Source organism: Bidens hawaiensis, unplaced genomic scaffold, assembly GCF_021521415.1.
Source record: "Bidens hawaiensis isolate Kalapana, Puna unplaced genomic scaffold, B.hawaiensis_p1.1 tig00032904_1, whole genome shotgun sequence".
NCBI lineage: Eukaryota > Viridiplantae > Streptophyta > Magnoliopsida > Asterales > Asteraceae > Bidens > Bidens hawaiensis.
This window is the reverse complement of record NW_027495639.1, coordinates 158,689-185,303: the sequence shown is the minus strand read 5'-3', so window position 1 is coordinate 185,303 and position 26,615 is coordinate 158,689. Positions and strand designations below refer to the sequence as shown.

The 26,615-nt window shown below is 37.6% G+C and overlaps 1 protein-coding gene across 1 annotated transcript; it reads left to right on the top strand.

Moving 5' to 3' along the window:
• On the top strand, positions 1-26,615 carry LOC143584311 (uncharacterized). The gene is made up of 9 exons (XM_077066392.1): positions 1-70; positions 185-310; positions 425-553; positions 664-921; positions 1,535-1,973; positions 2,090-3,018; positions 3,173-4,387; positions 4,480-6,084; positions 26,437-26,615. Exons 1-9 carry the CDS (start codon positions 1-3, stop codon positions 26,613-26,615), a joined length of 4,950 nt encoding a protein of 1,649 aa, XP_076922507.1.

Sequence of the window (26,615 nt, the reverse complement as noted above, 5' to 3'; positions counted from 1 at the left end):
ATGAATACCAAAGAATCTATTGCTAAGGATAAGCGAAGACATAGAAAGATGGTTCTTGACGGAAGGAGAAGTAAAATATTAAACAACAATATAAACAACACATCAACCGGTAAACTTTGGTTTCTGATAATTTTGTTATAAACCACTAAATTAAATTGATCATGATGATTACTTGTATTTGTAGTTAATTGTGGTAGTAGACTGAATACAATCATTCAATCAACTAATTCCAGTACTTCAACAATGGGCCAACAACATCAGACATCACGTCCTTTATTATCAATTAACGGTACCGGTGAAACTTCCATAGGTTAGTTAATATGTATTTTTTTTATTATTATGTTTTTGTTATTTCTTTTATCTATATTAATTTTTTCTTTATTGTTTTTATTAACTGACATTGTAATTATTAATAATTATGTAGTTTCACCAACAAACACATTAAAAGATTGCTTAATGGAAAACCAAATAAATCAGAGATTGTTTTTAAACCGAAGACTCAACATTATTAGTCCTCAAACTACAAATCCACAACAACAGTTGTTATCACCAGGTAAACCAAGTACAAATTATGTTTTTTTAACACATGTTATTTATGAATTTAAATATTTATATATGATGTTGTAGTTTCTTTGTATATTAACAACCAATTTTATATTTTAGGTGTGAATGTGACATCTACTTATCGTTTGACACCACTGTCTAATATTACCAACCACCATTTTACTTCTTCATCTAATATATTAAGGCCTGGATGTTCTTCCTCATCTACAATGTTGTTTGGTCAATCCTCATCAACGCATCGTGCGTCTCGCAGAAGCTTTAATGTTGATCATCCCATACCCATGCCAAACTTAGATCAATTTGATACGCTTAACGGTGAAAACGAGTCTATCAATCCTTGCAAATCGATATCTTCAGGTACATGAATTCAATTACATTTGGTTTTGTTAGCTACTATATTTATAATTTAACTTTTGTAACATATTTCATTGAATTTATAATTTAACTGGAGATCATATTTCATTGAATTATATGTATTCGTGTTGTACTTTTTTGGATTCATTCTGTTATTCCCTACTGTTTAAAGTTAATGTTTTTGGAAACTATTCATATATATATATATATATACATATGTTAAATAAGACATAGTGTTACTTAACAAGAACCAATCAAAATAATGTTTTCAATTTTGTGGTAAAATATTAATATATATACATATGTGAAGTAAAGAAAACATATGATATGAATAGTTTATTGGTTACTGTATAATTTTTTTATTAATGTAATTTATATACTTTGCTTTAGACTTTTATACATTATTAATAAATAATTTCAGCCATTATTAACTTTTTCATTTATATATTAAATAATTTCAACCATGTATGCGTAACTATTGATTTCTTAGGAAGGTATTTTTTTATAAGTGATAGTTTAACTAACAAAATATCACCAACTACGTTATTCATAGTTAATATATATATATAATTCATCAAAGTTGTTTTTTATTCACGTCATATTCTATTTTCAACAGATTATTTAGATCATGGAGATCAAAATGTCATGTGTGGAGTTTGCAAAGCATTATTATGGGATTTAGAGACCAACAAAGGAAAAACAAACAACGGTGTCACAAGTTACTCACTTTGTTGTAGTACCGGTGATGTGCAACTTCCGGACATCAAGCCTCCACCAATGAGTTATATGAATTTGTTCCTTGGTCATGATAGTACCAGCAAGTATTTTCTTCAAAACATTAGACGATATAATTCCATGTTTTCTTTTACGTCTCTTGGTGGGAAGATTGATAATTCTATTAATCGAGGAAACGCTCCATATACTTTTAGACTTGGTGGAGAGAATTATCATTCGTTGGGAAGTCTTCTTCCAATGCCTGACGCCAAACCACGGTTCTCTCAACTATACATTTACGATACTGAAAATGAAATATCAAATAGACGAGACATATTTCGGTACGTCACTTAACTCTTTTAATTGTTTTAATTATTACATTCATATTTGTATAAAAAATGATATTTCTTTAATTAGACGTAATTTGATTTTTTGCCCTGTCCATGTTTTTATGTAGGGAAACAGATTCAACTGATAAATTGTTGGACAACCAAATTATTTGCTTCCTCAAGGACATGTTGGATTCTCATAATCCGTTGGTTAAAAGTTATCGGATTGCAAGGGATTGTTTTCAACAAAACCCAAATTTGGATTTAAAGTTGAGAATAATTGGAACACGCAAAGGAGACGCAAGGACGTACAACCTCCCAACAACTTCTGAAGTTGCAGCATTGATCGTTGGTGATATTGGTGATGCAGTTGATAAAAGAGATATTATTGTCACAACTCAAAGTGGATCTTTGAAACGTATTAGTGAATTGCATCCGTCATATGTTCCTCTTCAGTATCCTATTTTTTTCCTATATGGCGACGATGGTTATAGTATTGACATACTGCATCGTGATGTTCAAGGTTCGACAAAAAACAAACGCAAGAAGTGCACTATGCGTGAATTTTGGGCGTACAGATTTCAAGATAGGCCAGACAGCTACCCGCTAACTTTAAATGGCGGAAGACTGACTCAGCAGCTGTTTGTAGATTCGTACACGATGATAGAGACTCAAAGGTTGCATTATGTACGCACACAACAAAAAAATCTTAGGTCTGAAACTTATGAAAACCTAAGAAATCTACATTCGGCTGGAACATCTGACGTTTCCTCTGCTGGCCAACGTATTATTTTACCTTCTTCATTTACCGGAGGTGCTCGGTATATGATGCAAAATTACCTTGATGCAATGACTATATGTAGATGGTTTGGTTATCCCGATTTCTTTATAACCATAACATGCAACCCGAATTGGCCGGAAATCAAACGATTTTTACGAAATAAAAATCGAAAGTCCGAAGACAGGCCCGATATATTATGTCGGGTATTAAAAATGAAGCTTGATTCATTGATGAAAGATCTGAAGGATAAAGCTTTGTTTGGGAAGCTTCAAGCTGGTATGTTTTATTTTTGTAGTTCATAATAACATTGGTTTTTTAAGATATTGTTGATTATAATTATCAAAATTAAGCTATCAAAACAATTAATTTTAACATATGTTATCTTTTTTTTAAATAAGTTATCTAATTCACAACTACTTATATCATGCAGGTGTGTACACAAATGAATTTCAGAAACGTGGATTACCCCATGCACACATTTGCCTTTTTTTGCATTCTGAGCACAAAATTCATAATCCGGAGTGTATAGACAACTTTATCTCTGCAGAAATTCCAGATAAGAATGAAGATCCGGAGTTGTATTCGCTTGTAAGCGACCACATGATGCATGGTCCATGTGGTGTTACTCACCCTCAATGCACTTGCATGGTGGATAACGAATGCTCAAAAAATTTCCCAAAGAAACTTCAAAACGAAACGTCCATTGATTCTAATGGCTTTCCTGTTTATCGAAGAAGAGACTTGGGTAATGTTGTTGTTAAGTCTGGGGTAAATTTAGACAACAGACATGTTGTTCCTTATAACAAGAAACTGTTAAAAAAATATCAAGCCCATATCAACGTTGAATGGTGTAATCAAGAGGGTTCGATAAAGTATTTATTTAAGTACATTAATAAAGGTCCCGATCGTGCAACTATATCCCTTGTACAAAACAATGCTGCTAATCAAGATGAAAATGTAGACGAAGTTAAGGCATTTTATGATTGCATATTTTTGTCTGCATGTGAGGCGGCATGGAGAATATTTGCTTTTGATGTGCATTATAGATTTCCTTCAGTTACTCGACTGCCGTTTCATTTACCCGGTCAACAGACAGTTGTGTTTGCAGATGATGATGATGTTGAAGACGTTTTAAACAAACCCACTGTTGGTTCGTCAAGATTCACTGGTTGGATGGAGTGTAACCAGAAATATGATCTTGCACAAACCCTAACTTACGCAGAGTTTCCAACAAAATTTGTTTGGAAACAAGACGCAAGGGTTTGGGAGCTTCGTAAACGTGGTTTTTCCATCGGTCGAATTCATCATGTTCCACCCGCCTTTAATGAAGCATACTTTTTAAGAATTTTGTTAAATAAGGTTAAAGGTCCTAAATGCTTTGAAGATATTCGTAAGGTTGATGGTGAAGTGTGTGCTACGTATAGAGATGCATGTTATAAAAGAGGGCTTCTAGATGATGACAACGAGTATATAGAAGCTATTGAAGAAGCAAGTCATACTGCAAGTGGTTACTACTTACGCAGTTTATTTGCAACAATGTTAATCACATATAGTTTATCTCGGTCGGACGATGTTTGGGAAAAGAGTTGGAAGTTTTTAATTGATGGCATTCTATATAAACAACAAATAGAGCAGAAAAATAAAGGTATCAAATGTTTTTCTTTTATTTTTTATAGATTTATCACAAATATGTTTATAAAAAACTTAATTGTTTAACAATTTTTTTATTGCCTACAGATTTGGTACTTTCAGAAGCCCAACTAAAGAACCTCGCTCTACTTGAAATTCAAAACTTTTTGTTGCGAAACAATTGTAGTTTGCGTTGTTTTCCCACCATGCCTTTCCCTGATGATGATTCAATTTCCGCATCAACAAATCGTTTTATGAACGAAGAACTTGCGTACGATACACATCGTATGACGGGTGAGTTTGAACGACTTTATAGTTCGTTAACAGATGAGCAATGCAGTGTGTTTAACGAGATAATGGAAGCAGTAGATGCAAAAAATGGTGGTATTTTCTTTGTTTATGGATATGGAGGCACGGGAAAAACATTTTTATGGAAGACTTTATCTGCTTCCAAACGATCAAAATCAAAAATCGTTTTAAGTGTGGCTTCAAGCGGTATAGCATCTTTGTTACTTGAAGGAGGTAGAACCGCTCACTCTAGATTTCTAATTCCTATAAATCTAACTGAGGATTCTACCTGTTCAATAACAAAAAATCCAGATGTTTGCAACTTAATTAAGCAAACTGATCTGATTATCTGGGACGAGGCTCCTATGATACATAAGCATGCATTTGAAGCTTTGGATAGGAGTCTCAAAGATGTTTTAAAAGGTGTTAACCGTGATAGTACTCGAAAGCCATTTGGGGGGAAAGTTGTTGTTTTTGGGGGTGACTTTCGTCAAATACTACCCGTAATACAAAATGGATCACGTAATGATATTGTTAATGCGTCACTTTGTTCGTCCCATTTGTGGTCCAATTGTAAAGTTCTGAAGTTAACCAAAAACATGAGGTTAACTGTCGGGTGTAACCCATCCGATTTTGAAGAGGCCTCCCAGTTCGCAAATTGGTTGTTGGAAGTTGGTGAAGGTACACTTGGTGGTGACAATGATGGTAATTCAGTTATAGAAATACCAAATGATCTTTTGATCGGTGATTCTGCTGATCCACTTTCAGAACTTATTGATTTTGTTTATCCTGCAGTATTGGATAATTTTAATGATATTTCTTATTTCCAAGAAAGGGCCATACTTGCACCCTTAAACGAAGTTGTCCAATATATTAATGACAAATTTTTAACTTTCTTTCCGGGAGAAGAAGTTGAATATCTAAGTTCGGATAGTATTGACAACTCTGAAACTGTCGGGCCTGGTTTCGATCAAGCATTGCACTCACCGGATTTTCTAAATGGTTTAAAGCTTTCTGGTATGCCTAATCATAAATTGGTTGTAAAAGTTGGTGTCCCAGTAATGTTGCTAAGAAATATTGATCAGAAAAACGGTTTATGCAACGGAACAAGATTACAGATTATTCAATGCGGTAGGCGTTTTATCGAAGTAAAGGTCATTTCGGGTACAAACATTGGTCATCGCACTTACTTAACTCGAAGTACACTAACTCCTACAGATAAAAAATTGCCAATCAAGTTAAAAAGAAGACAGTTTCCTATAGCGGTTTGTTTTGCAATGACAATTAACAAAAGTCAAGGCCAATCCCTAGCAAGAGTTGGAATATATCTTCGACATCCGGTGTTTACACATGGTCAGTTATATGTGGCTTTATCCATAGTGAAGAGTAGAGTCGGAGTTAAAATGTTTATTTTAGACAAGGAGGGTAAAGTTACAAATCAAACTTCAAATGTGGTTTATAAGGAACTGTTTAATAATATATGAAGTTTTTATTTTTTATCCATGGAGTGATTGTAAAGTTCGTTTTATTTTTCTTGGAAAGTTATTAACAATTGTATATTCTATTATCGTGGCAATATGTATGTATGATTTTTGTTTTTGACTTTAAAATTATCGTTTTATGTTACAAGATTTAATTATTTCAACCCGTGGCGCCCACGGGTCAATAACCTAGTATATATATAAAATAAAAGTAATGAGCGTGTCACTTGCTACAATTCCGTAAGCCTTCATTTACTTTTTCCGCTTCTTAATCTTTGCTTAATATATAACTTTGTTTCCTACTTGATCAATGTTGTCACATCTACACTCCTTAATAACTAAACACCACCTTATGAATTATTGTTTGGCTAGTCTCCTACATATGGTCATTTAAAGAGCTTTGGGTGTTTGTGCTAGCTTCAACACCTAGAAATGGCAGACAAGTTTCAATCTATTATTGTTCTTATTTTTAGAGATGTGGTTTCTATGATAAAATTAAATACCATGCTAATGGCTCTTTTGAAAGACGTAAAGAGGGATTTGTAGCTTGTGAGGATACACAAAAGCCGGTATTGACTATCATGAAACTTTATCCATTGTGAAAATGAATATTCTTTGTAGTTTGGTTGTTGATTCCACTAAATTAAAAATGAAATGTTTTTACAATTTTCACATGGGATTTGGATGAAGAATTGAAGACATTTATATGCAACTCCCACATGGTATTAGCTTTCTTATCCTACTTCACTTTTCATGTTAAAGATTTGGGAATTATATTTTTTTTTGGATGTAGAGGTTTTGCATGAACCTAATGGTATCATTTTGACTCAATATTGAAAGGAGATCAATATTAATGTACTGTCATATGTTAATGGTATTCTTCGTTCTCATCTTCGAATTCGAGCTAATGAAGGTTTAATTTTGAGTGATCTTTTACGTTTGGTGTGTAAACTGAGTTACCTAAGTTTGGCTTCCTATCAAACACCACCTTGTTCCTTCTTCACAAAATACACCAAATCGTTGTTAAACAAACCGCATAGAACGCCTTAGCCTTTTGTTTCGATAAGAACGAATATTTATAAAATTGAAGCAAATCACGAGTTGAGAATGTGTAAATTGTCGGGACCTAGCACCAAGTTTAAATAATGCTTCAAGCCGATTGAGCAGATTGGCACGATACAGGAAAGTGTTCTGCCGATTTCACCTCATGTTCACAAAATGCGCACACTCCGTTTGGCCAGAGAGAATATAACCGGCATGCTTTCCATTTTTGCTCTTCAGGCTTAAAAACGAAAAAAAAAGTATGTAAATTAAAAATTAACCATCGGTCGCCACCTTCTCCAAACTGGACATGTTGGAGGTCATCAGAAGTTCAAGTAACTCTAAGGTTGTCAATTCGTATCTTAACATATTAGAAACGACGTGTTTTACACAAGTATCAAACATGAATACGATTCGTTTAACTACTTTATATGTCATGACTATAAGACAGTTTCAAGTTTCATGTACCAATAAGAGTAAAAGATGGAATCTAGCCTACTAATATCAACTATTTAAAAAATATAAAAAATCACCTACCGCTCTTTTCTAATTAACATGTCTAATCATGTTTTAAACAAGTACCCAATTGCCAGCCCTACATAACTCGGTCATCCCATATGATTGTCTACTCTAGACTAGTCCCATACCGCGTATAACTCACCAGAATACTACTTTCGGCTTTAATTATAATTTAAATAAATGCCACTAACACTTAGAAGTACAGGTACACAAATCGTGATTTTCTAATACCAGGTATCTGGAACCGGGTTTGGGTTTGGGTTTGATCAGGTATTGGTCCTACATGGGTCGGATATAGAACCGAGTATTTTAAAATCTGGTATTTAAATTCTGGGTATTGAAAAAAAAACCTTATTTTGGAATATAGATTTTGTTTTTTAAAAGGAACACCTTTTTTGTACATTTTATTGGGTATTTATAAGTATTTTTCAGGTAATTTCGGGTATTTGAATAACCCAGATTTGGGCATTGGACAAATCGGTTCCAGGTATGAAACCATTCGGGGGAATTACCAGGTAAAAATTGACTCCGGTTTCAAATACGAGTTTTGGTACTGAAATACATACCTTATCCGTTCCTTACGGGTAAGGTAAGGTCGGGTTCGGGTAGTAAAAACCCAATTTTTTTTAATTCCTCTTCATAGTTGTATATAAATGGGCGAATCCAACATTTAAGTCCTCTATAAATACCAATTCGTAAGCGATTTCTCGTTTTTTGGCTTTAAACAAATTTCTTTTATAAATAATTCAAGGCTCACCCAGACTCAAATAGTATGATTGGGCCGGATTCAAATAACTTGGTTGGGCCTAACTCTATACATTTATATATTTTTATGATATTTTCGGAAAAATACACTACCTAGTGGAAAAACGTGGTGGGGCCGCAGCCCACCTTGGCCCAAAAAAACATCTGCCACTAGTCATATGTTAATGGTATTCTTCGTTCTCTTCTTCGAATTCAAGCGAAGGTTTAATTTTAAATGATCTTTTACGTTTGGTGTGTAAACTTAGTTACCTACGCTTGGCTTCCTATCAAACACCACTTTGTTCCTTTTGTTCACTAAATACATCAAAATTGTTGTTAAACACACCGCATAGAACGCCTTAGCCTTTTGTTTCGGTAAGAACGAATATTTATATAATTGAAGCAAATCATGTGTTGAGAATGTGTAAATTTTCGGGACCTTGCACCAAGTTTAAATAATGCTCTAAGCCGATTGAGCATATTGACACGATACGAGTAAGTGTTCTGCTGATTCCACCTCATGTTCACAAAATGGGCACAATACCGTTGTTGCCACACTCCGTTTGGCCAGTGAGAATAAAACGTATGCTTTCCATTTCTACTCTCCATGCTTAAAAACGGGAAAAATATGTAAATTAAATATTAACCATCAGTCGTGTCTTAACATATTAGAAACGACGCGTTTTACACAAGTATCAAACATGAATACGACTTGTTTAACTACTTTATATGTTATGACTATAAGACAGTTTTAAGTTTCATGTAGCAATAAGAGTAAATGATGGAATCTATCCTACTAATTTCAACTATTTAAAAATAAATAAAAATATCACCTACCACTCTTTTCTAATTAGCATGTCTAATCATGTCTTAAACAAGTACCCCCAATTGCCAGCCCTACATAACTCGGTCATCCCATATGATTGTATACTCTAGACCAGTCCCATACCCTGTAGAACTCACCATAATACTACTGCAGGCTTTAATTTAATTTCAAGAAATGCCACACTTAGAAGTATAGGTGCACAAATCGTGATTTTCTAATACCCGGTTTCGAGTACAGAATCGGGTTTGGGTATGATTAGGTATTGGTCCTACTTGGGTCGGGTATAAAACCGAATATTTTAAAACCGGGTATTTAAATACCCTACTTCTAGGCATTGGTGTCTAGCTGGGTTGGATAAGTCTTGGGTTTTCCTATGGGAGGTCTCAAGTTCGAATCCCACTCCGGGCGGCCTTGAGGTACCCGTCACCGATGAAGTTCTACTAAGACAGGGAAGCCGTAGTGGCGCGGGTTCGATCCTGAGGGTCAACCCAGATCTGTCGCGGACTGAATGGGGGTGTTTTACCGGCGTCATACCTCTTGCGGGGTGGGGTGATGGGTATCCAAATGGGTACCGGGGTAAGGGTTCCCTCCTCCAACCCTTTTTTTACTTCTAGGCATTGAAGAAAACCTTTTTTTGTGCATTTTGTTGGGTATTTTTTAGGTATTTTTCAGGTAATTTCATGTATTTGAAAAACCCAGATTTGGGCATTGGACACAGTGGCGGCCCAACCTTTTTGTGACCTAAAGTGAATAAAATATATGGGGCCTTTTTTTCTAGAATATATAATGTTTTTGCTTACGAACATAACACTTCAAGATATGATGAAATTAACTAATAAGATTTTATATGGAATGTTGCTTTAGCTACTCCGATTCAAAATCGACAACTATAAGACAAATAAAAGAACTTTAACATAAACCAACTAACGAACTTAGTAGATTTCATGAAGGAGAAAAGTTACGCCAGCAATCAACTAAGCGGAATTCTTGAATCATGAATGACTGATGAAAATAATCAAACTTTAGAAACCTTAACCCATGAAAGTTCGTTGATAGTGAGTTGTGAGGGTCAATGATGTATATCATAATAATATAATATAGCACTCTTAAAAAAACAATCAACCGACATGATAAACTTTTTTTTCAAATCAAATAGCGAACATGTATTGTAATCAAATTTAATATTTTAATCAAATAAGGAACAGGTATTAGAAATTTATATAACATGTATTTTTTAAAAAATTACAAAATAACAAAAAAAAACAAGAAAAATTATTGCACAAACGATAAATTGTAGGAAAGAAAGAAAACATGGAATGAAGGGGATTCGACCCTGAGTCTCCGTGGTATGAAGCACACAAAATACCACCTCACTGCCCAGCGGTTATTTGATATAATGCAAGTAGATATTAATATAAACAATAATTCTTTTTCTTAAATAGGTCTTAAAATTTTGGGGGCCTAAAGCTAGGGCCTTAGTTCCCTATGTTGTTGGGCCGGCCTTGATTGGACAAACCGGTTCCAGGTATGAAACCATTTGGGGGTATTACCAGGTACAAATTGGCTCCGGTTTCAAGTACGAGTTTTGATACTAATATACATACCTTATCCGTACCCTACGGGTAAGGTCGTGTTCGATTAGTAAAAACCCAAATATTTAAGTCCTCTTCAAAGTTCTATATATATGGGCCGAATCCAACGATTAATTCCTCTATAAATACCAATTTGGGCCGGATTAAGCCCATCGTAGAAATAATAATAATAATAATAATAATAATAATAATAATAATAATAATAATTATTATTATTATTATTTTTATTATGGAATATTGGATTTTAATAATCCCTATTGAATGATATTGGCCGATAATAATCCCCATTCATTTTATCGCCACTGGCTGTCCAAAATTCATAAATGTTGGCCCCCCAATGGTCCCCCGTTTAATATGACTTAACGGCGTTATAGTTTTTTCTGAATTTCAAGCTAATGTTTTAGGGATTTTGATCGTTAGGAAGATACTAGTTGATTGGTGTAAAACCTAGTTCGAAATGGTGCTTCAAAATGACAAAACAATACTTCAATTCGGGTGTTTAAACTTACAATTAACCAAAATCAAGTCGTTTGGATCATTGTCTGGAACTTAGTTTTATATCATTCGACTCGTATCTTCCTTCTGATTAATTTCCCTAAAAAGTTAGTTTGAAATTCGGAAAAAAGTATAACGTCGTTAAGTCTTTTTTAACGGGGAACCATTGGGGGCCAACTTTTCTGAATTTGAGACCACCAATAGCGATAAAATGAATAGGGATTTCCAATTATTATTATTATTATTATTGTAAAGTCGTGGTGGCCGCCGTCGAAAGCAAGCAAGCGTCGCCGTAAATGGAAGGAGTTCCGCCGCAAGCGCCGAAGGAATCATTGGTTCGAGGGTTTAAATTCGTGTGGCGTATTCTTCTTGTTTCCAATCTTGCCCTTGGGGGTAGGTAGAGTGAATGTATTTACATTGTGTATATAATATTATAATATAATATAACTTCTTATTGTTGTTACAACTTACAATCGAATGATTTGATATTGTTTGATGTAAGTTTTAGGTAGAATTTTATTTCTATTTTAATGTTACTTAGAGTTTGGTGGTGATTAGAAGAAATTGTAGGTTCCCAGCCGAATTTACACGGAAATACCTCGTTCTACGTAGGTGCGGAATCCCTACGTAAGACGATACGAGTGTAGAATCGATATACGTTAAACACAAGCAAACACACGTTACAATAACCAAAGAACACGTTGTATTGCAACTAATAACACGTGATATATCAATCTCCGATTACACGAACTGAACAACTGATTACAAACAAGCCGTAACCTAACACTTATATCATTCGACAACTTCGCCTAACATGCTAGGAGAAGTTGTCACTAACTTCGCTTGTTCCACAAGTTCGCCTATATCAGGCGAACTTGTGAGACAACTTCGCTTAATCATAAATACAAAACATACTAACTCGATTACAGACACTAGATACTTAATTACTGACATCATGCACCAACAGACTCCCCCTTGGCAGTAGCTTCATATCTCTATCTTCAAACACGTGTCTCGTAATCCCAAAAATCTTGTATCTTCCATCTTCAAGCATGAACGCCTTCTCGTACACAAACTGAAACTACTATTTGATATTTCTTTGCTTCTTCTTTCCAGGCAGGAATATACAATATCTTTTTCTCATTTAGCACCTGCAGATCAGCTTGAGACAAATTCACTAAGTGCATTGGATCATACACTCTCATCAGCTCCTGTTCATCTTCATCCTCCATTACCGCCTCAGCCGTTTCACTATCAACGTACCACCATTTCAGATCCTTTAGCACGTCCTTGGGCATTTGTTTCATCGGCACTTCTTTTAAGCACCGGATCGGCTTATACTTCATTATCATCCAAGGCTTGCCATCTGCTCTCATTCCTCTGTCTCTGTCTTCAACGAGCTTTCCTTTCTGCGGTTTCAACAGCTCGAACTTTTTCTCCTTTATGCTTTCCTTCCAGACTATCTTTCCAATGATCCTAGCCATGTTATCATCACTTCTGTTTATCAACCCCAACCTGGCTAAGTCCTTCACTTCACACTCAGGCAACGTATTCAACAATCTCAACAACCTCTTGAAATACTGAACCCCATCATACCATTTAATCACAAAGAGCCTCAACTGCTCATCATATAATCAGCAAATAATCCCCTTTTTCGCTTCAGCATAACCCTTGATGTTGTAACTTTTCTTGAACATAGTAGGGACCGCCGGTTTCTTAGTCTTTACGAACCACTGAGCGTAGCCTTCTTTCCATCTTGGCTGCTCCTCCCATTCAGTCTCATCACATTCCGTATTTTGACCCAGATCTGTCTTTTCAACTGCCGGAATTTCATGCTCAATGTTCTCCTCCACAATCTCTCCTTCTTCAGCTTCATTGTCAATCACGATCTCAGCTCCTATCTTCTAGATCTCTTCCAACGATAACACATCATCATCACCTATAACATCATCATCCTTAGCATCCACAACCACCACATCATCACCCCCTGAACCACCAGCTGCACTCGTTGACTCCCCCTGAGATGTGGAAGCCCCAAGAGCTTGTTCAGTTCTTGGCAACTCTCCACCTGCATCTTTCGATGCATTGGGATCATCGTCTCGATCGTTATGCTTCTTCGTCCTCAGCTCGTCACCCTTACAGCTCGTCTCCCCCTGAGATGCCAAGAACTGTTTCAAGGCATCAAATATTTTACCATGCTCGATCAGGAGGGACGACTGAATTTGATTCTCCGCAACGAGGCGCTGAATAGCATGAGTCTGGATTAGATTTACCCTTGATTGTTCTGCCACGACCCTTTCAAGCGCTGCTTTTCTTTCCGAGTCGGATAAGGTTGCATCGAAATCAAACCTCATATGTGATATGTCTTGAGCATACGGAGGAGGGATTCCCAATGTAACTGGCACCTCAGAAACAGGTGGAAACGTAACCGCAGGTGGTATCGTAACCGACAACCCTGCAGTGGCAACAACCGTCGACTCAACAAACCTTGCAACGACCTCCGATGGAGTAAGAGTTGGAGGGGGCAAGGACACAATCTCCGGAGCCTGGAGCTTAAATGTAGTGGGTGGTATGCCAAAAGAAGATGAGGTAGTCACCACGGGAACATCCGTGGCGCTTGGCCCTGTAACTGGCAATGATGAAGGGACCATGGTCATACCAGACAGTGCGGGTGGAGTGAAAAACGAACCACTCTTGAGCTCTCACCAGCTCCCAAACCTGCACCTGCCCTTTCCCTTCTCGCTCTACGAACCAAACGATGTAAATCTTCCTCAAAATCCGAATCACTGTCATCGGTATCTCTCTTTCTCTTCCCATGAATCCTTTCTTGTGTAACTAAAATCCGTCTAGCTTCAGCCACATCATCATCTGAGGAATCAGAGTCAGCCTCCGTCGTAGCTGCCATTTCCACATCCACACTAGTAACACGTGCAACCGAGACCTGTACATCTTCCTCTGGATCAACACGTTCCATATCAAAGAATCCTTGGCCGCCAAAAGCAGCTTCAAGATCAACGTGTTCCTCCGGTGCCACAACAGGAGCAGCAGGTAAAGCTTGTTGTACCTCAGGCGGTGGTTGAGGTGCTCCAGCCTGTTGTGGTGCCGGATCCCGAAACTCGTCCCCACGAGCTGGAACATACTCTGGGTTGATCAAGTACCCAAATAATGGAGTATGTCGAGGACGGAGCTCAGGTTTACTCCTCGCACTTGATGATCTGCACGGGGCGAAGATTCGCTTGCTGACACTTTTCACATATCGAATCGGACGGCGCTGAGGTAACGAGGGGGCCACGTGATTCAAGATCATTTAAAGGAATCTTGGGTACATTAAGAATCTCTCACGCGCCACCGCTCGTCTTTGACGGTCTATCTCGTAGAACACCATCTGACTAAAGCTATAACGCTTGTTGTAAGTCAGTGCAGTCATTGCCGACTGCATGGTCGCACCCATTCCATCCGTACCGCCCTTTCTCCCCGACATACACACGATCATCACGTGCATAAGAAAGCGCCATTGATCTAACAAGAAACCCTTGCGTCTCTGAGTATCCCCCAAAGGACCAGAATAGCCCATTCTCAGAAAAGCACCATCTCTGAATGGAGCCACGAAGTCTGTAAGGTCATTTCTCGTTTCATCCCCAAACTGCAAAGCCACCCTGATCTGCTCAGACGAGGAACTGCACTACCTGATTGTTAAACGTTGCACGCATAACTGGGGGCTCGAATCGACAATCATATTCAACTGTCTGCCAGAAATCTTCTATGTTTGGCAAAGAGATAGGCAGTGTTGTAGTAATAGCGTGGAAGATACGCGAGCGGATAAGAAACGTGATGATTTCGCGAAAATCATCAACACCGCTCGCATCCGGGTCCAGAGTTATGTACATGTTATGCCCCGGGAAAAACTGCCGATTGTTATCTCCTCCTTCGTCACCACCTGCACCACCTGCTCCCGCTACAGCTGCCATATCTGTAACACAAACTGTCTAAGTTAGAGAAACGTCGAAGCAAATCACAACTTCGCCTTTTACCATGAGCGAAGTTATGATTGTGTCTGTATAGGCGAAGTTAGAGAAAGGGCGAAGTTGTGAATAACTTCGCCTTTAATACAACTTCGCCTGATTACAGCTAAAATAATATATAAAAAGGCAGGCGAAGTTAATGTTAACTTCGCCTAACCACAACATCGCTCCTTAAACAACTTCGCCTCTGATTGATTAAAATTAAAGGATAAGGCGAAGTTAAACCTTAGGCGAAGTTAGGAATAACTTCGCCTAAACTATAACTTCGCCTAAACTGAAGCGGAAACAGTTCAGTAGGCTAAACAAAGTGTATTTTGGATAATTTGTCGATTGTGGACACTAAGAAACATGTTTTTATGAAGATCTAGACGATCAAGTCGGTTACGACCACGTAAAAATGAGTTTAAAAAGTGGGTGTTGAGGGTTTGATTGACCGGGGTCCCGTATCGGACCAAAACAACCTCTTATTAACGCAATCGACATAGATTATCATCTACACAACACCTACACACCTTAACACGGATTGAAATTGATTAATATGAAGGTTTGATTCACAAGATAACTTCGCCGAGGATTAACAGTTGATAAGTTCGCTGGTTTATGAAAAGTAAAAGTAAAAAGAGTTTGACTATAAGACTTCTTTATATACCTTCAATATTATACAGGCGAAGTTAGGGTTAACTTCGCTTACCCCTTAACTTCGCCTGTTTAATAAGTTCGCCTATAATTTCACAACTTCGCTTATATTAAAAGTTACACAACAAGCCCTTATAAATTGAACATTTTTCCATTAACTTTTAAAACCTCCTTTAAAGCGTTAAACTAAATATGATCAACGACCAGGTAACCAGATATTAAACCATAATACGACATAAGTAAAATCAAACATTGAGATAGAATACTCGGGATCAAATTTCAGTCTTGACAGGGACTTACATGTTTTAGAAAAGATCCGAACAGGAATCATACTAGTTAAGTGACTGTCACTTAAATCCATGTTCAGCTGTATTATGACATAAAGAAACAGGTTGTAAGCAGGTAAATAACTTAGTATGGTTTTCATCGCTTCTGTGATACGGGTTGGGTTCAATTAAGCTCAAAATATAAATGGGCAACACATCAGAGATTGTGATGCCTCCTATCTATTCTCAAAGCTTATTTGGCTTTCCCCTAGTCACCCCGAGTTGGCCTCGACCCGTAGTGTCTGATTAAATCATATGTACACTTCGATTATTAGAGTCTTCTCCCCGTTCTCTTTCTTGCATCTTGATTGAGAAGTATTAACATTATAAGCTTTAGAATGTCTCAAAATTTTATTTATTTATTTATTTATTTTTTATTTTTTTTTTACACAGCTTCAGAGTAGTAAACAACTGCAAGTCCCGAATCTGGATCACTGCAGTTTCTTGACACGCTATCTTCACGGGAATCAGAACACTCACGGGCTCGTGTATGACTGGGTAATCGTTTTTCTGCCTATCATTCGGAAAGGTATATATGGAGACATGCACAACTCTTAAAGAGTTTCCACGTAAGATCAAGGAGATTTAGTTAGTATCACTTCTACTTTTACGCACCATAAAAAGCTACCATGACATACAATGACTGTTCTAAAGTCTTTTAGGCCTAATAACTTCACTAGTTAAGCACACAGAATTAGTTTGTCTATCACTTTCCAAGGTTGGATCAATTTTCTTTTAAACATAGTAAAGAAACTTCTTACGAAGTAGTAGACTTGAAAAATTATTTCATCTCCCTAAAAAATATTTTAAATTCTATCACCCCGATCAAGTCAAAGTTTTCAGGTAAACGGCTATCCTGAGGATCCAATGGATCAGCTGGACCGACCACATACAAGTATGTGTCCTTCTAACTGAGTATGAACGACTAATTTTCAGCAAAAGAATAAAAACACATCATAAACCGCCCCGGTCACATTCAGTCATCTGGTTAATGGCTATCCTCATACTCTACATGTAGAGATGAGGACCAAACATATCTGAAGATATGTCCTTCAAACTGAAGCAACCGACATAATTCTAAGCGATAGTGACGTTTTTTTTTAACAAAGACGAAAAACACGGTTACTCGGGATTGATCATCCCATTTAGCTCAACAAGGTTTTGAAAACGATTTTTGTCAAACGCTTTAGTAAACAAATCAGCGAAATTATCTAACGAATCAACCTTTTCGAGCACAATTAATTTTTTCTCAGCACAATCCCGTATAAAATGATGACGAATGTCAATGTGTTTAGTTTTGCTATGCTTTACGGGATTGTTAGTTACTGAGATAGCAGCAGTGTTATCTATGCAAATAGGAGTATGAGAGAACTTCAGACCGTAATCGCGTAATTGTTGTTGTATCCAAAGAACCTGAGAGCAGCAGTTCGATGCTGCCATGTACTCTGCTTCACATGTAGAAATGGCGACTTGCACTACCATGACACTAATCTGCCTCCAAGAAACTGGCATCCTCCGGTTGTTGACTTCCAATTCTGATTGCATCCACCATAGTCAGAATCCGTGTAAGCGACCAACTCCAAGTCTCCCCCTTTCGTGTACCATAACCCCAGCTTAGGCTTGCCCTTGAGATATCGCAATATCCTCTTCACACCCTTCATATGAGATTCCTTTGGGTTTGCCTGAAAGCGAGCACAAATACAAACTGCAAACATAATATCAGGTCTAGATGCAGTTAAGTACATTAAAGAACCTATGATTGCCCGATATTGGGTGGGGTCCACATCTGCATCACTGTCTGAATCAGCACCCAGTTTATGGTTGACGCAAACTGGAGTATCAAATGGAGTGTTTTCCTCCATCTTGAAGCGTTTGAGAACGTCTTGGACATATTTAGTCTGATGAATGAACATCCCATCTTTCTTCTGATCAACCTGCAGTCCAAAAAGGAAAGTTAGTTCACCCATAGCACTCATTTCAAACCACTTTTTCATGACAGCTTCAAATTCCTGACACATGGCGACTTTTGATGCAGCAAAGATGATGTCGTCCACGTAGACTTGAACCAGAAGAAAGTCTCTTCCTTTTCTCTTAACGAACAGTGTGCTGTCGATCTTTCCCCTTTCAAACCCACTCTCAAGCAAGTAATCGGATAAAGTTGCATACCAGGCACGAGGGGCCTGATGTAGCCCATATAGCGCTTTACTTAGCTTGTACACGTGATCAGGAAAGTCTGGGTCAGGAAAACCCGGAGGTTGCTCAACGTACACAACCTCATCGACTTTACCGTTAAGAAACACACTTTTCACGTCTAACTGGAACACCTTCATCTCCTTGTGTGCCGCAAATGCCAAAAACAAACGAATCGCTTCCAATCTCGCCACAGGAGCAAACACTTCATTGTAGTCGATCCCTTCTTGCTGATTAAAAGCTTTTACAACCAGCCTCGCCTTGTTCCTGATAATTATCCCTTTTTCATCTCTCTTGCATTTGAAAACCCATTTTGTGCCAATCGCATGCACATTTTTCGGTTTTGCAACCAATTTCCAAACCTCCATCTTCTCGAACTGGGCTAACTCTTCTTGCATGGCTTCGACCCACGAGCTGTATTTTAGAGCCATTTGATAGTTCTTCGGTTCAATCTGGCTGATGAAGCAGGTGTACAAGCACTCGTTAATGATACCTGTTTCTTTAACACTTGTGTAAACACAAGTGTCCTCATTCAAGCTTCGTCTTGTTTGTACACCATCAGACAGATCACCTATCACGTTCTCCAAAGGGTGATATTTATGAACTCCTGTAGTCGGAACCGAACTGACTTGCAGATTGTCTTCCAGGTTTGAAGATAGTTCATCAATGGGCGATTGTTGCTGAGAGTGAAAAGGATTGAAGAATTCGTCTTCAGTAGAGGCAGCAGGAGTGTCGACAGCAGTTGACGAGGAAGGTTGACATTCATCGTACTGCGGTCGTTGCACAAAATTTTCTTCCTCATCATAAAGAATCTTTGTAGCTATTCTCTCATCAACTTCTGCACAATCCAAGTAGGGCAAATTAAAAGATTTAAAAAGCTTATCATAATCGAAAGCCCCAGCGGGTCCCGTGCTTGGTTTTGGTGATTTGTAACTTGTGATGTCAGTGTTACACACCACCTCAACCTTGCTGGTCGATAAATTAAAGACTCGTCTGTTGGGTGTCCCAACAACATATCCGACTAAAATACCTTCGTCGGCTATCTCACCAAATTTTGAGTTCGTCTTTTATATCGAACACGGGGACCCGAATGGTTCGAGACCATTCAAGTTAGGCTTTCTACCATGCATAAGTTCATAACATGTTTTATTCAATCTTTTAACAGTTAAAACTCGATTAAGGATATAACAGGCTGTTGCAACAGCTTCAGCCCAGAACACCACAGGAAGTTTAGCATCAGCCAGCATGGTTCTGGCTCCTTCAATTAGCGTTCTGTTCTTCCTCTCAGCCACCCCATTTTGTTGCGGAGTATACGGAGCGCTGTACTGGTGGTCTATCCCTTTCTGTAAGCAGAATATCTCCATCTGATAGTTTTTGAACTCTGTCCCATTGTCACTCCTGATGTATTTAACCTTTCTCCCCATAATATTCTCAACCTTGGTAATCAAGTTAATTACCAACTGAACCGTTTCATCCTTTGTCTTCAGGAAATATACCCAAGAATATCGAGAGAAATCATCAGTTATCACCAAGCAGTACGATGTTCCACCTAGGCTTTTTACATTCACGGGACCGAAGAGATCCATGTGAAGTAGGTCTAGGGTACTGACTATTGAATTGATCTTCTTGGTGTGATGAGGTTTCTTGTGTTGCTTTCCCTTTTTGCACGATAAGCATTGGTCTTCAAAGTTGAAATTTTTTAAGGGAACACCAAGCACCAGCCCATTCTTGACAATGTAGTTCATTTTTCAAAGATGTATATGCCCCATTCTTCGATGCCATAACTCGGACTCCGATTCAGTTGCTTTTGACAGAAGACATGATTCTTCTGTTGCTATCTCAGTCGACCTCATGTCCATTACATATGTATTCTTTTCCCTTGGAGCCTTCATCACTATCCATGCCTCTGGTATCTTGAAACCAGGATACAGTACAATCGCTTCATTTTTGGTAAAGTGCACAGTGTAATCTTTGTCACAGATCTGAGACACACTTAGCAAATTATGCTTCAGCTCTTCAACGAAATTCACCTTTTCTAACTTCATTTTACCATTAGTCACCGTCCCAATTCCAGTAATTCTACCACCACTCTCTCCAGCAAAACTTACTCTACCTCCCTGAACAGGTTTCCATTCGTGTAACAAATTCTTGTTACCAGTCATGTGCCGGGAACAGCCGCTATCCACAACCCATAGATTGTTTGCAGCCCTGTTCAACTGTTCCTGCACGATTAAAGCAAAGGATTAAAATCTAGGGACCCAAGACCTATTGGTCTTGGGTCGATTAAATCTGTTAAAAGGCATCCCGTACTTTGGCTGTCCAAAGTTAGTATTAGTATGATTTCTGTAAGTCCTAAAAGGATACCTTCTTGTAGATTGACTATGGGGCCATCCAAACCTTCGTGAATTAAATGAATTGTACCCAATGGTTTGGTTGTTAACAGGGAAAAACTGAGATTGACATCTTTGAAATCTTGGTTTAGTCCAATGTCTGAACATTGGTAAATTTGCGTTCTGTCTATTATAATAATTACGGTTTGGTTTATTCTCAGTTTTCGGATGCCTCATACCTCTGAATCTCTGATCTAGAGGGCAATCAGCAATCAGGTGTCCTATTTGATTACATCTGAAACAACTCCTGTGTTCAACTTTCGTCTCAACAGTTGTTTTAGATGTTGAGGTTGCATTACTGCCCATTTGTCTAACATATGGTGGGACATACGGGTTTAGTAGAGAATTCTTTTCAGTTGGTTTATGGTCCTCTCCACGTTTTAGTAACACTACCTCTTCTTTTGTCTCACTAGACTCGGATGTTTTGTCCGAATTTGATGAGACAGAACTAGGAACAGAAATCTTAACATTCGAAACAGGCTTACTCGTTTCGCTTTTACTAACTTCTGGATCTTTAATCGTAACCTTAACAGGAACTGTCTGACCAATTTCAACATCAACAGATTTCTGATTACTAGGATCATACGTATAGTTATGATTATAAGGTGGTGGAACTTCAGAATATCCAATTCCTCCACTTTTAACTGGGGAACGTTGATCACTTACGAGGTGATCAAGTATAGCAGAGGAATTTCTAAATTGCTCAAGCTTTCTGTTTAGTTCCACCACTTTCACCTGGTAATCAGCTACCTGTTTATCCCTTTCAGCAATTAGTTTGGTTTTCTCTTCTAACACTTCATAGCTAAGATCAATTACTTGTATTTTTTCAGCTAGACTGGCTTTAAGACTTCTGATATCTTTTTCACTAGCTTTTATTTTTACCGAGTAACTGTTTTCTCTAGTTTTAGTGTAATGATGATCTTCTTTTAATGTTTTAAATTGAGCATCCAAACTAACAAACTGATCAGTTATTGTTTTCAATTGTTCAGACAGATTTTCACATTTCGTACAAGGGAGTTTAGAACTTACCTCAGAAAGCTGATCGTTCACTTCTGCCATGTAAGCTTGATTTTCTCCAGTCACTTTCTCACTTCCTGCAGTTTCGATGTTCATCAAATTTGCCTGTTCGAAGTCTTCCTCAACTTGTAGATTCCAGTTATACCCGCTATTGTGTCTAGATACCATAGCCTTATTTTCACTACCACCACCACTCTGTTGTGTAGACCTGTTTTGACTGCGTTCTACTCTGTCATTTGTGCATTCTTTAGCAAAGTGGTCATTCTGTTGACAGTTATAACACCGGACTTTTGACTTATCAAAACCTGGTCTTTCACCAACGAATTTTCTACCAGTCTTCTTCATAAACCTTTTAACTCTTCTTACTATCATTGCCATCTGCCACTGCAAATCCATCTCTTCTAGATCATCAGCATCAATCTGATCATAGTCTTCATCCAAAGTTGCGGGATCGACTATTTTTCCTTTGATGTAGTTTTCATAAGAAGCAATGAAAGATGCATAAAGAGCAAACTGCTGTTCAGCAGATTTAACACTCATGGGCATCTGAGAGTATTTGTTGTTCGGAACACTTGAGGAAAAACTACCCTTTGTTGCTTGAGGTTTAGAAGCATTTGTTCCACCAGCTACGAAACACACATCACCATCCATGTTGAGAGTTACATGACCTTCATGAGTTGAGTTAGCGCTCGAGTCTCCCTTTGATTAGTAAGCAGATGATTCTGACTTTGAACTTGAACTTGAATTAACTTTCGCACCATACATTCCCGGATCCTGAACCTGATCAGTTGGTATCTCTTTTCGAACCATGTTAAGTTCAAAAGTTTGTAGTTTATTGACTGCTGTTTCCAAGTCAATGTTGGCAAACTCTTTATCTTCTCTCATCAAGACAGTGTACATTTCCCATTTCGGTGGGAGAGCATCAAGAAGTTTTTCTACGATCTCCTCTTCTTTGTAAACAATGGAATAATTGCTGAGTTCGGTCATCAGGTGATAATATCTTGTGATGATATCATCAAGTGATTCATTCTTCAAATACTTGAACACCGAGAATTGGGTTTTGAGTAGCTTAATCTTGGATGCACGTATCCCCACATTACCTTCATATCGGTTTTCAAGCGCTTCCCATAGCTCTCTGGCGGTTTTATATTTTCTGAAGGTGTGAAGAATCTCTTGTGGAAGAGCCATTGTTATCGCAGCATGAGCTTTGCTTTCAGCCTCATACATCTTCTTTTCTTCCTCTTCCATTTTATTGTACTTCTTAATTTGGTCACGACCCTCAAACAAGGCCGTTGGTGGAATGTATCCATCTTGAATGCACACCCACATCTTAGCATCTTGATATTTCACATACTGCTCAAACCGATCTTTCCAAGCCACGAAATCGGTTCCCTTAAGCATTTTCGGTGCCTTAGTAGCTGAACCTGCTTCCACCTCCATTTTTACCAGTTCCGTAATATTTATGGAAGTCATCTTTTATAGAAGTACGAAACGAAAACACAAAGAAACCCAAAAAAAAAAAAAATTTAATTTTTCTGAACAGTACCAGTAGGCGAAGTTAAACTTAACTTCGCTTGATTTTTCAACTTCGCTTTCTTCTCAACTTCGCCTAATTAGGCGAAGTTGTGGATAACTTCGCTTAAGTTAAGCGAACTTGTGAGGTAGGCGAAGTTGTTAATAACTTCGCTTAACCTTATATCTTCGCCTAAACCCTACAAACAGTGGCGGCAACTTCGCCTGATGAACACAACGTTTTTGCAGGTTTGATTTTGATGTTTTGCGAGGTATGCGAAGGTGTAATGGGTTGTTTTTGGTGGAGTGAGGTGAGTAGGACACAAAAACTCGGTATTACAACGTAAACTCGTCCTGCGAATAGTCGAACGGAACGATTTCTACACCCGTGTGATAATCCCGAACCACACAATTACGAGCAAATGCTCTGATACCAATTGTAGGTTCCCAGCCGGATCTACACGGAAATACCTCGTTCTACGTAGGTGCGGAATCCCTACGTAAGACGATACGAGTGTAGAATCGATATACGTTAAACACAAGCAAACACACGTTACAATAACCAAAGAACACGTTGTATTGCAACTAATAACAGGTGATATATCAATCACCGATTACACAAACTGAACAACTGATTACAAACAAGCCGTAACCTAACACTTATATCATTCGACAACTTCGCCTAACATGCTAGGCGAAGTTGTCACTAACTTCGCTTGTTCCACAAGTTCGCCTATATCAGGCGAACTTGTGAGACAACTTCGCTTAATCATAAATACAAAACATACTAACTCGATTACAAACACTAGATACTTAACTACTGACTTCATGCACCAACAGAAATAAACTTAGGGCATAAGTTAAGTGATTGAAATTGAACCGAACCGGAGCCTGAGCTTGACTAGGCTCGACCTCAGCTTGTTCTGAGTTCTTTTTTTAAAGCTCGAGCTCGGCTAGTGAGTTTTTTTTTTCAAGCTCAGGCTCAGCTCGTTTGTTATATGTTTTTATTATTTTTATATATTTTGAGAAAAACCTTGAATAAGCCTTAGCTCGGCTCGAGCTTGTGTAGTATATCTTAAATGAGCAAAGGCTACGCTCCAGCGTGCTCGACTCTTTTATTAATTAATTTATATTCACTTTTTTATTATTTTTTATATATTTTTAGAAAAAACTTAAACGAGCCTAAGCTTTTGTAGTACTTCAAAGCTCGAGCTCGGCACATGAGTTTTTTTTCATGCTCGGGCTCAGCTCGTTTGTTATTCATAACATAATTGATATATGTTTTTTATTATTTTTATATATTTTGAGAAAATCCTTAAATGAGCTTAAGCTTGGCTCAAGCTCGTGTAGCAGCACCTTAAACAAGCAAAATCTCGCTCGAGCTCGGTTGTGCAGTGTGAAATTAATATGTGGAAATCTAAAAGAGGTGAACCTTAAAAAATACACAAGGCTCGTTAAGAGCCTAAACGAGCTTCCATTACAAGATTATGAAGATATAATATACTCAAATTGGTAGAGTTAGTTAAGTGAGTTGAATTGATCCAACTGTTGAAAGTCTAGGGATGTAAACGAGCCAAACCGAGTCCAAGCTTGATTAGGCTTGAGCTCGGCTTGTTTTGACTTACAAGAATTCGAGCTCGAGCTTAGCTCTTTATCTAAAACTAGAGCTCGGCACATGAGTATTCTTTCAAGCTCGGGCTCAGCTCGTTTATTATTTATAACATAATTTATATATGTTGGGAAAAACCTTGAATGAGCCTAAGCTCAGCTCGAGCTTGTGTAGTATCTTAGACGAGCAAAAGCTCGGCACGAGCTTGGTTGTGCGGTGTAAAAATAATATGTAGAATTTCAAAAGAGGTAAAACTTAAAAAATACACAAGGCTCGTTAAAGCTCGATGAGCCTAAACGAACTTCCCATACAAGGCTCAAACTCGGCTTGATAAATAAACAAGCTTTATTTGAGGCTCGGGCTCAGCACATTTGAGCTTTTTATCGATCCGAGGTCGAGTAGCTCGCGGATCGTTTGCACCCAAGACCAAACAGTCAGGTTCATGGCTTAGTTGTTACGGATTGACTATTTAATAGTTTAACCTTTATTATTTGGTGTATAACTTTTTTTCATTTTAGGAATATATAGGTATGTGTATGCATTGTAGTAATGAATCGTCTTTATCGTTTTAATAAAGTTTTAAGTGTAATTATTGAATTCAAGTTGGCTGTTGATAGTTTGTTAATTACAATTTGCAAGCTTCTTTAGAGAGTTAGAAGCTTTTAGCTAACTTTGTACCTGTCATATTATTTACAAAATTTTCGCTTATATAGTTGGTATCTAATAATCCTCTTGTTTGAACATATTTGCCATACTTATAAAATATCTTGTAATCATAAGATTTATTAGTTTTGTCGGTGTCCGTGTGATCCTATGCATATTCAATGAGAACCGCATAAACATGTGTGCCTGTTGTTTGAAGTTTGAACTATGATACATAAGATGGTCATGTAACCGCATAACCGCCCCTCTTTCTCTCTCCCACTGCAGTCGGTGGAAACACAACATTTAAGTTTATATGCCGTTCTTGCAGTTCTTTACTTAAAACTGGTTTTGTATAATATTTTAGATTCTAATGTTTATCGCTTCGTTTGCAAGATTTGGTTTCATTTAACAATTCTTTTTAGGTTAGTAGAATGATATAAAGATAATTTTAAGGATTCTACTTACATAATCTTGAAAGCAAATAAATGTTATAAACATCCTTGGACCATAATTGATAGTTATGGCGTTATGGGAATAGAAAGTTATAAATTAAGGATTCTTTATTTAATGGGAATAGAAAGTTATTAATTAATCTGTATAAACGTAACTGGTCAAGCGGTTCAAAATTAATCTGTTCAACCGGAACCCCTTTGGCCCGTTACCTGGCTCGACTATTTTCCATATCTAGATAGGACCAAATTAATTATTTTTTTATTTTTATTTTTTTTGCAGCATACATATTTACTAGACCAGGAAGGAAAGATGCAGCAAGAAAAGATAAGAAACCTACTGAACTGCCATCTGTACCTGTCGATATTCCCGAACTTGAAAAACCTGCCATAACCCCTAGTCCAGAGTCGGAGCCAGAGCCAGCTCCCGAAAGTCAATGGTCAAAACCGTTCAAGTGGTAG

Coding starts and splice junctions, on each gene's coding strand:
- LOC143584311 (XM_077066392.1), top strand. CDS start 1: ATGAATACCAAAGAATCTATTGCTAAGGATAAGCGAAGACATAGAAAG. Junction 71..184: donor GGTTCTTGACGGAAGGAGAA/GTAAAATATTAA, acceptor TTGTATTTGTAG/TTAATTGTGGTAGTAGACTG. Junction 311..424: donor TACCGGTGAAACTTCCATAG/GTTAGTTAATAT, acceptor ATAATTATGTAG/TTTCACCAACAAACACATTA.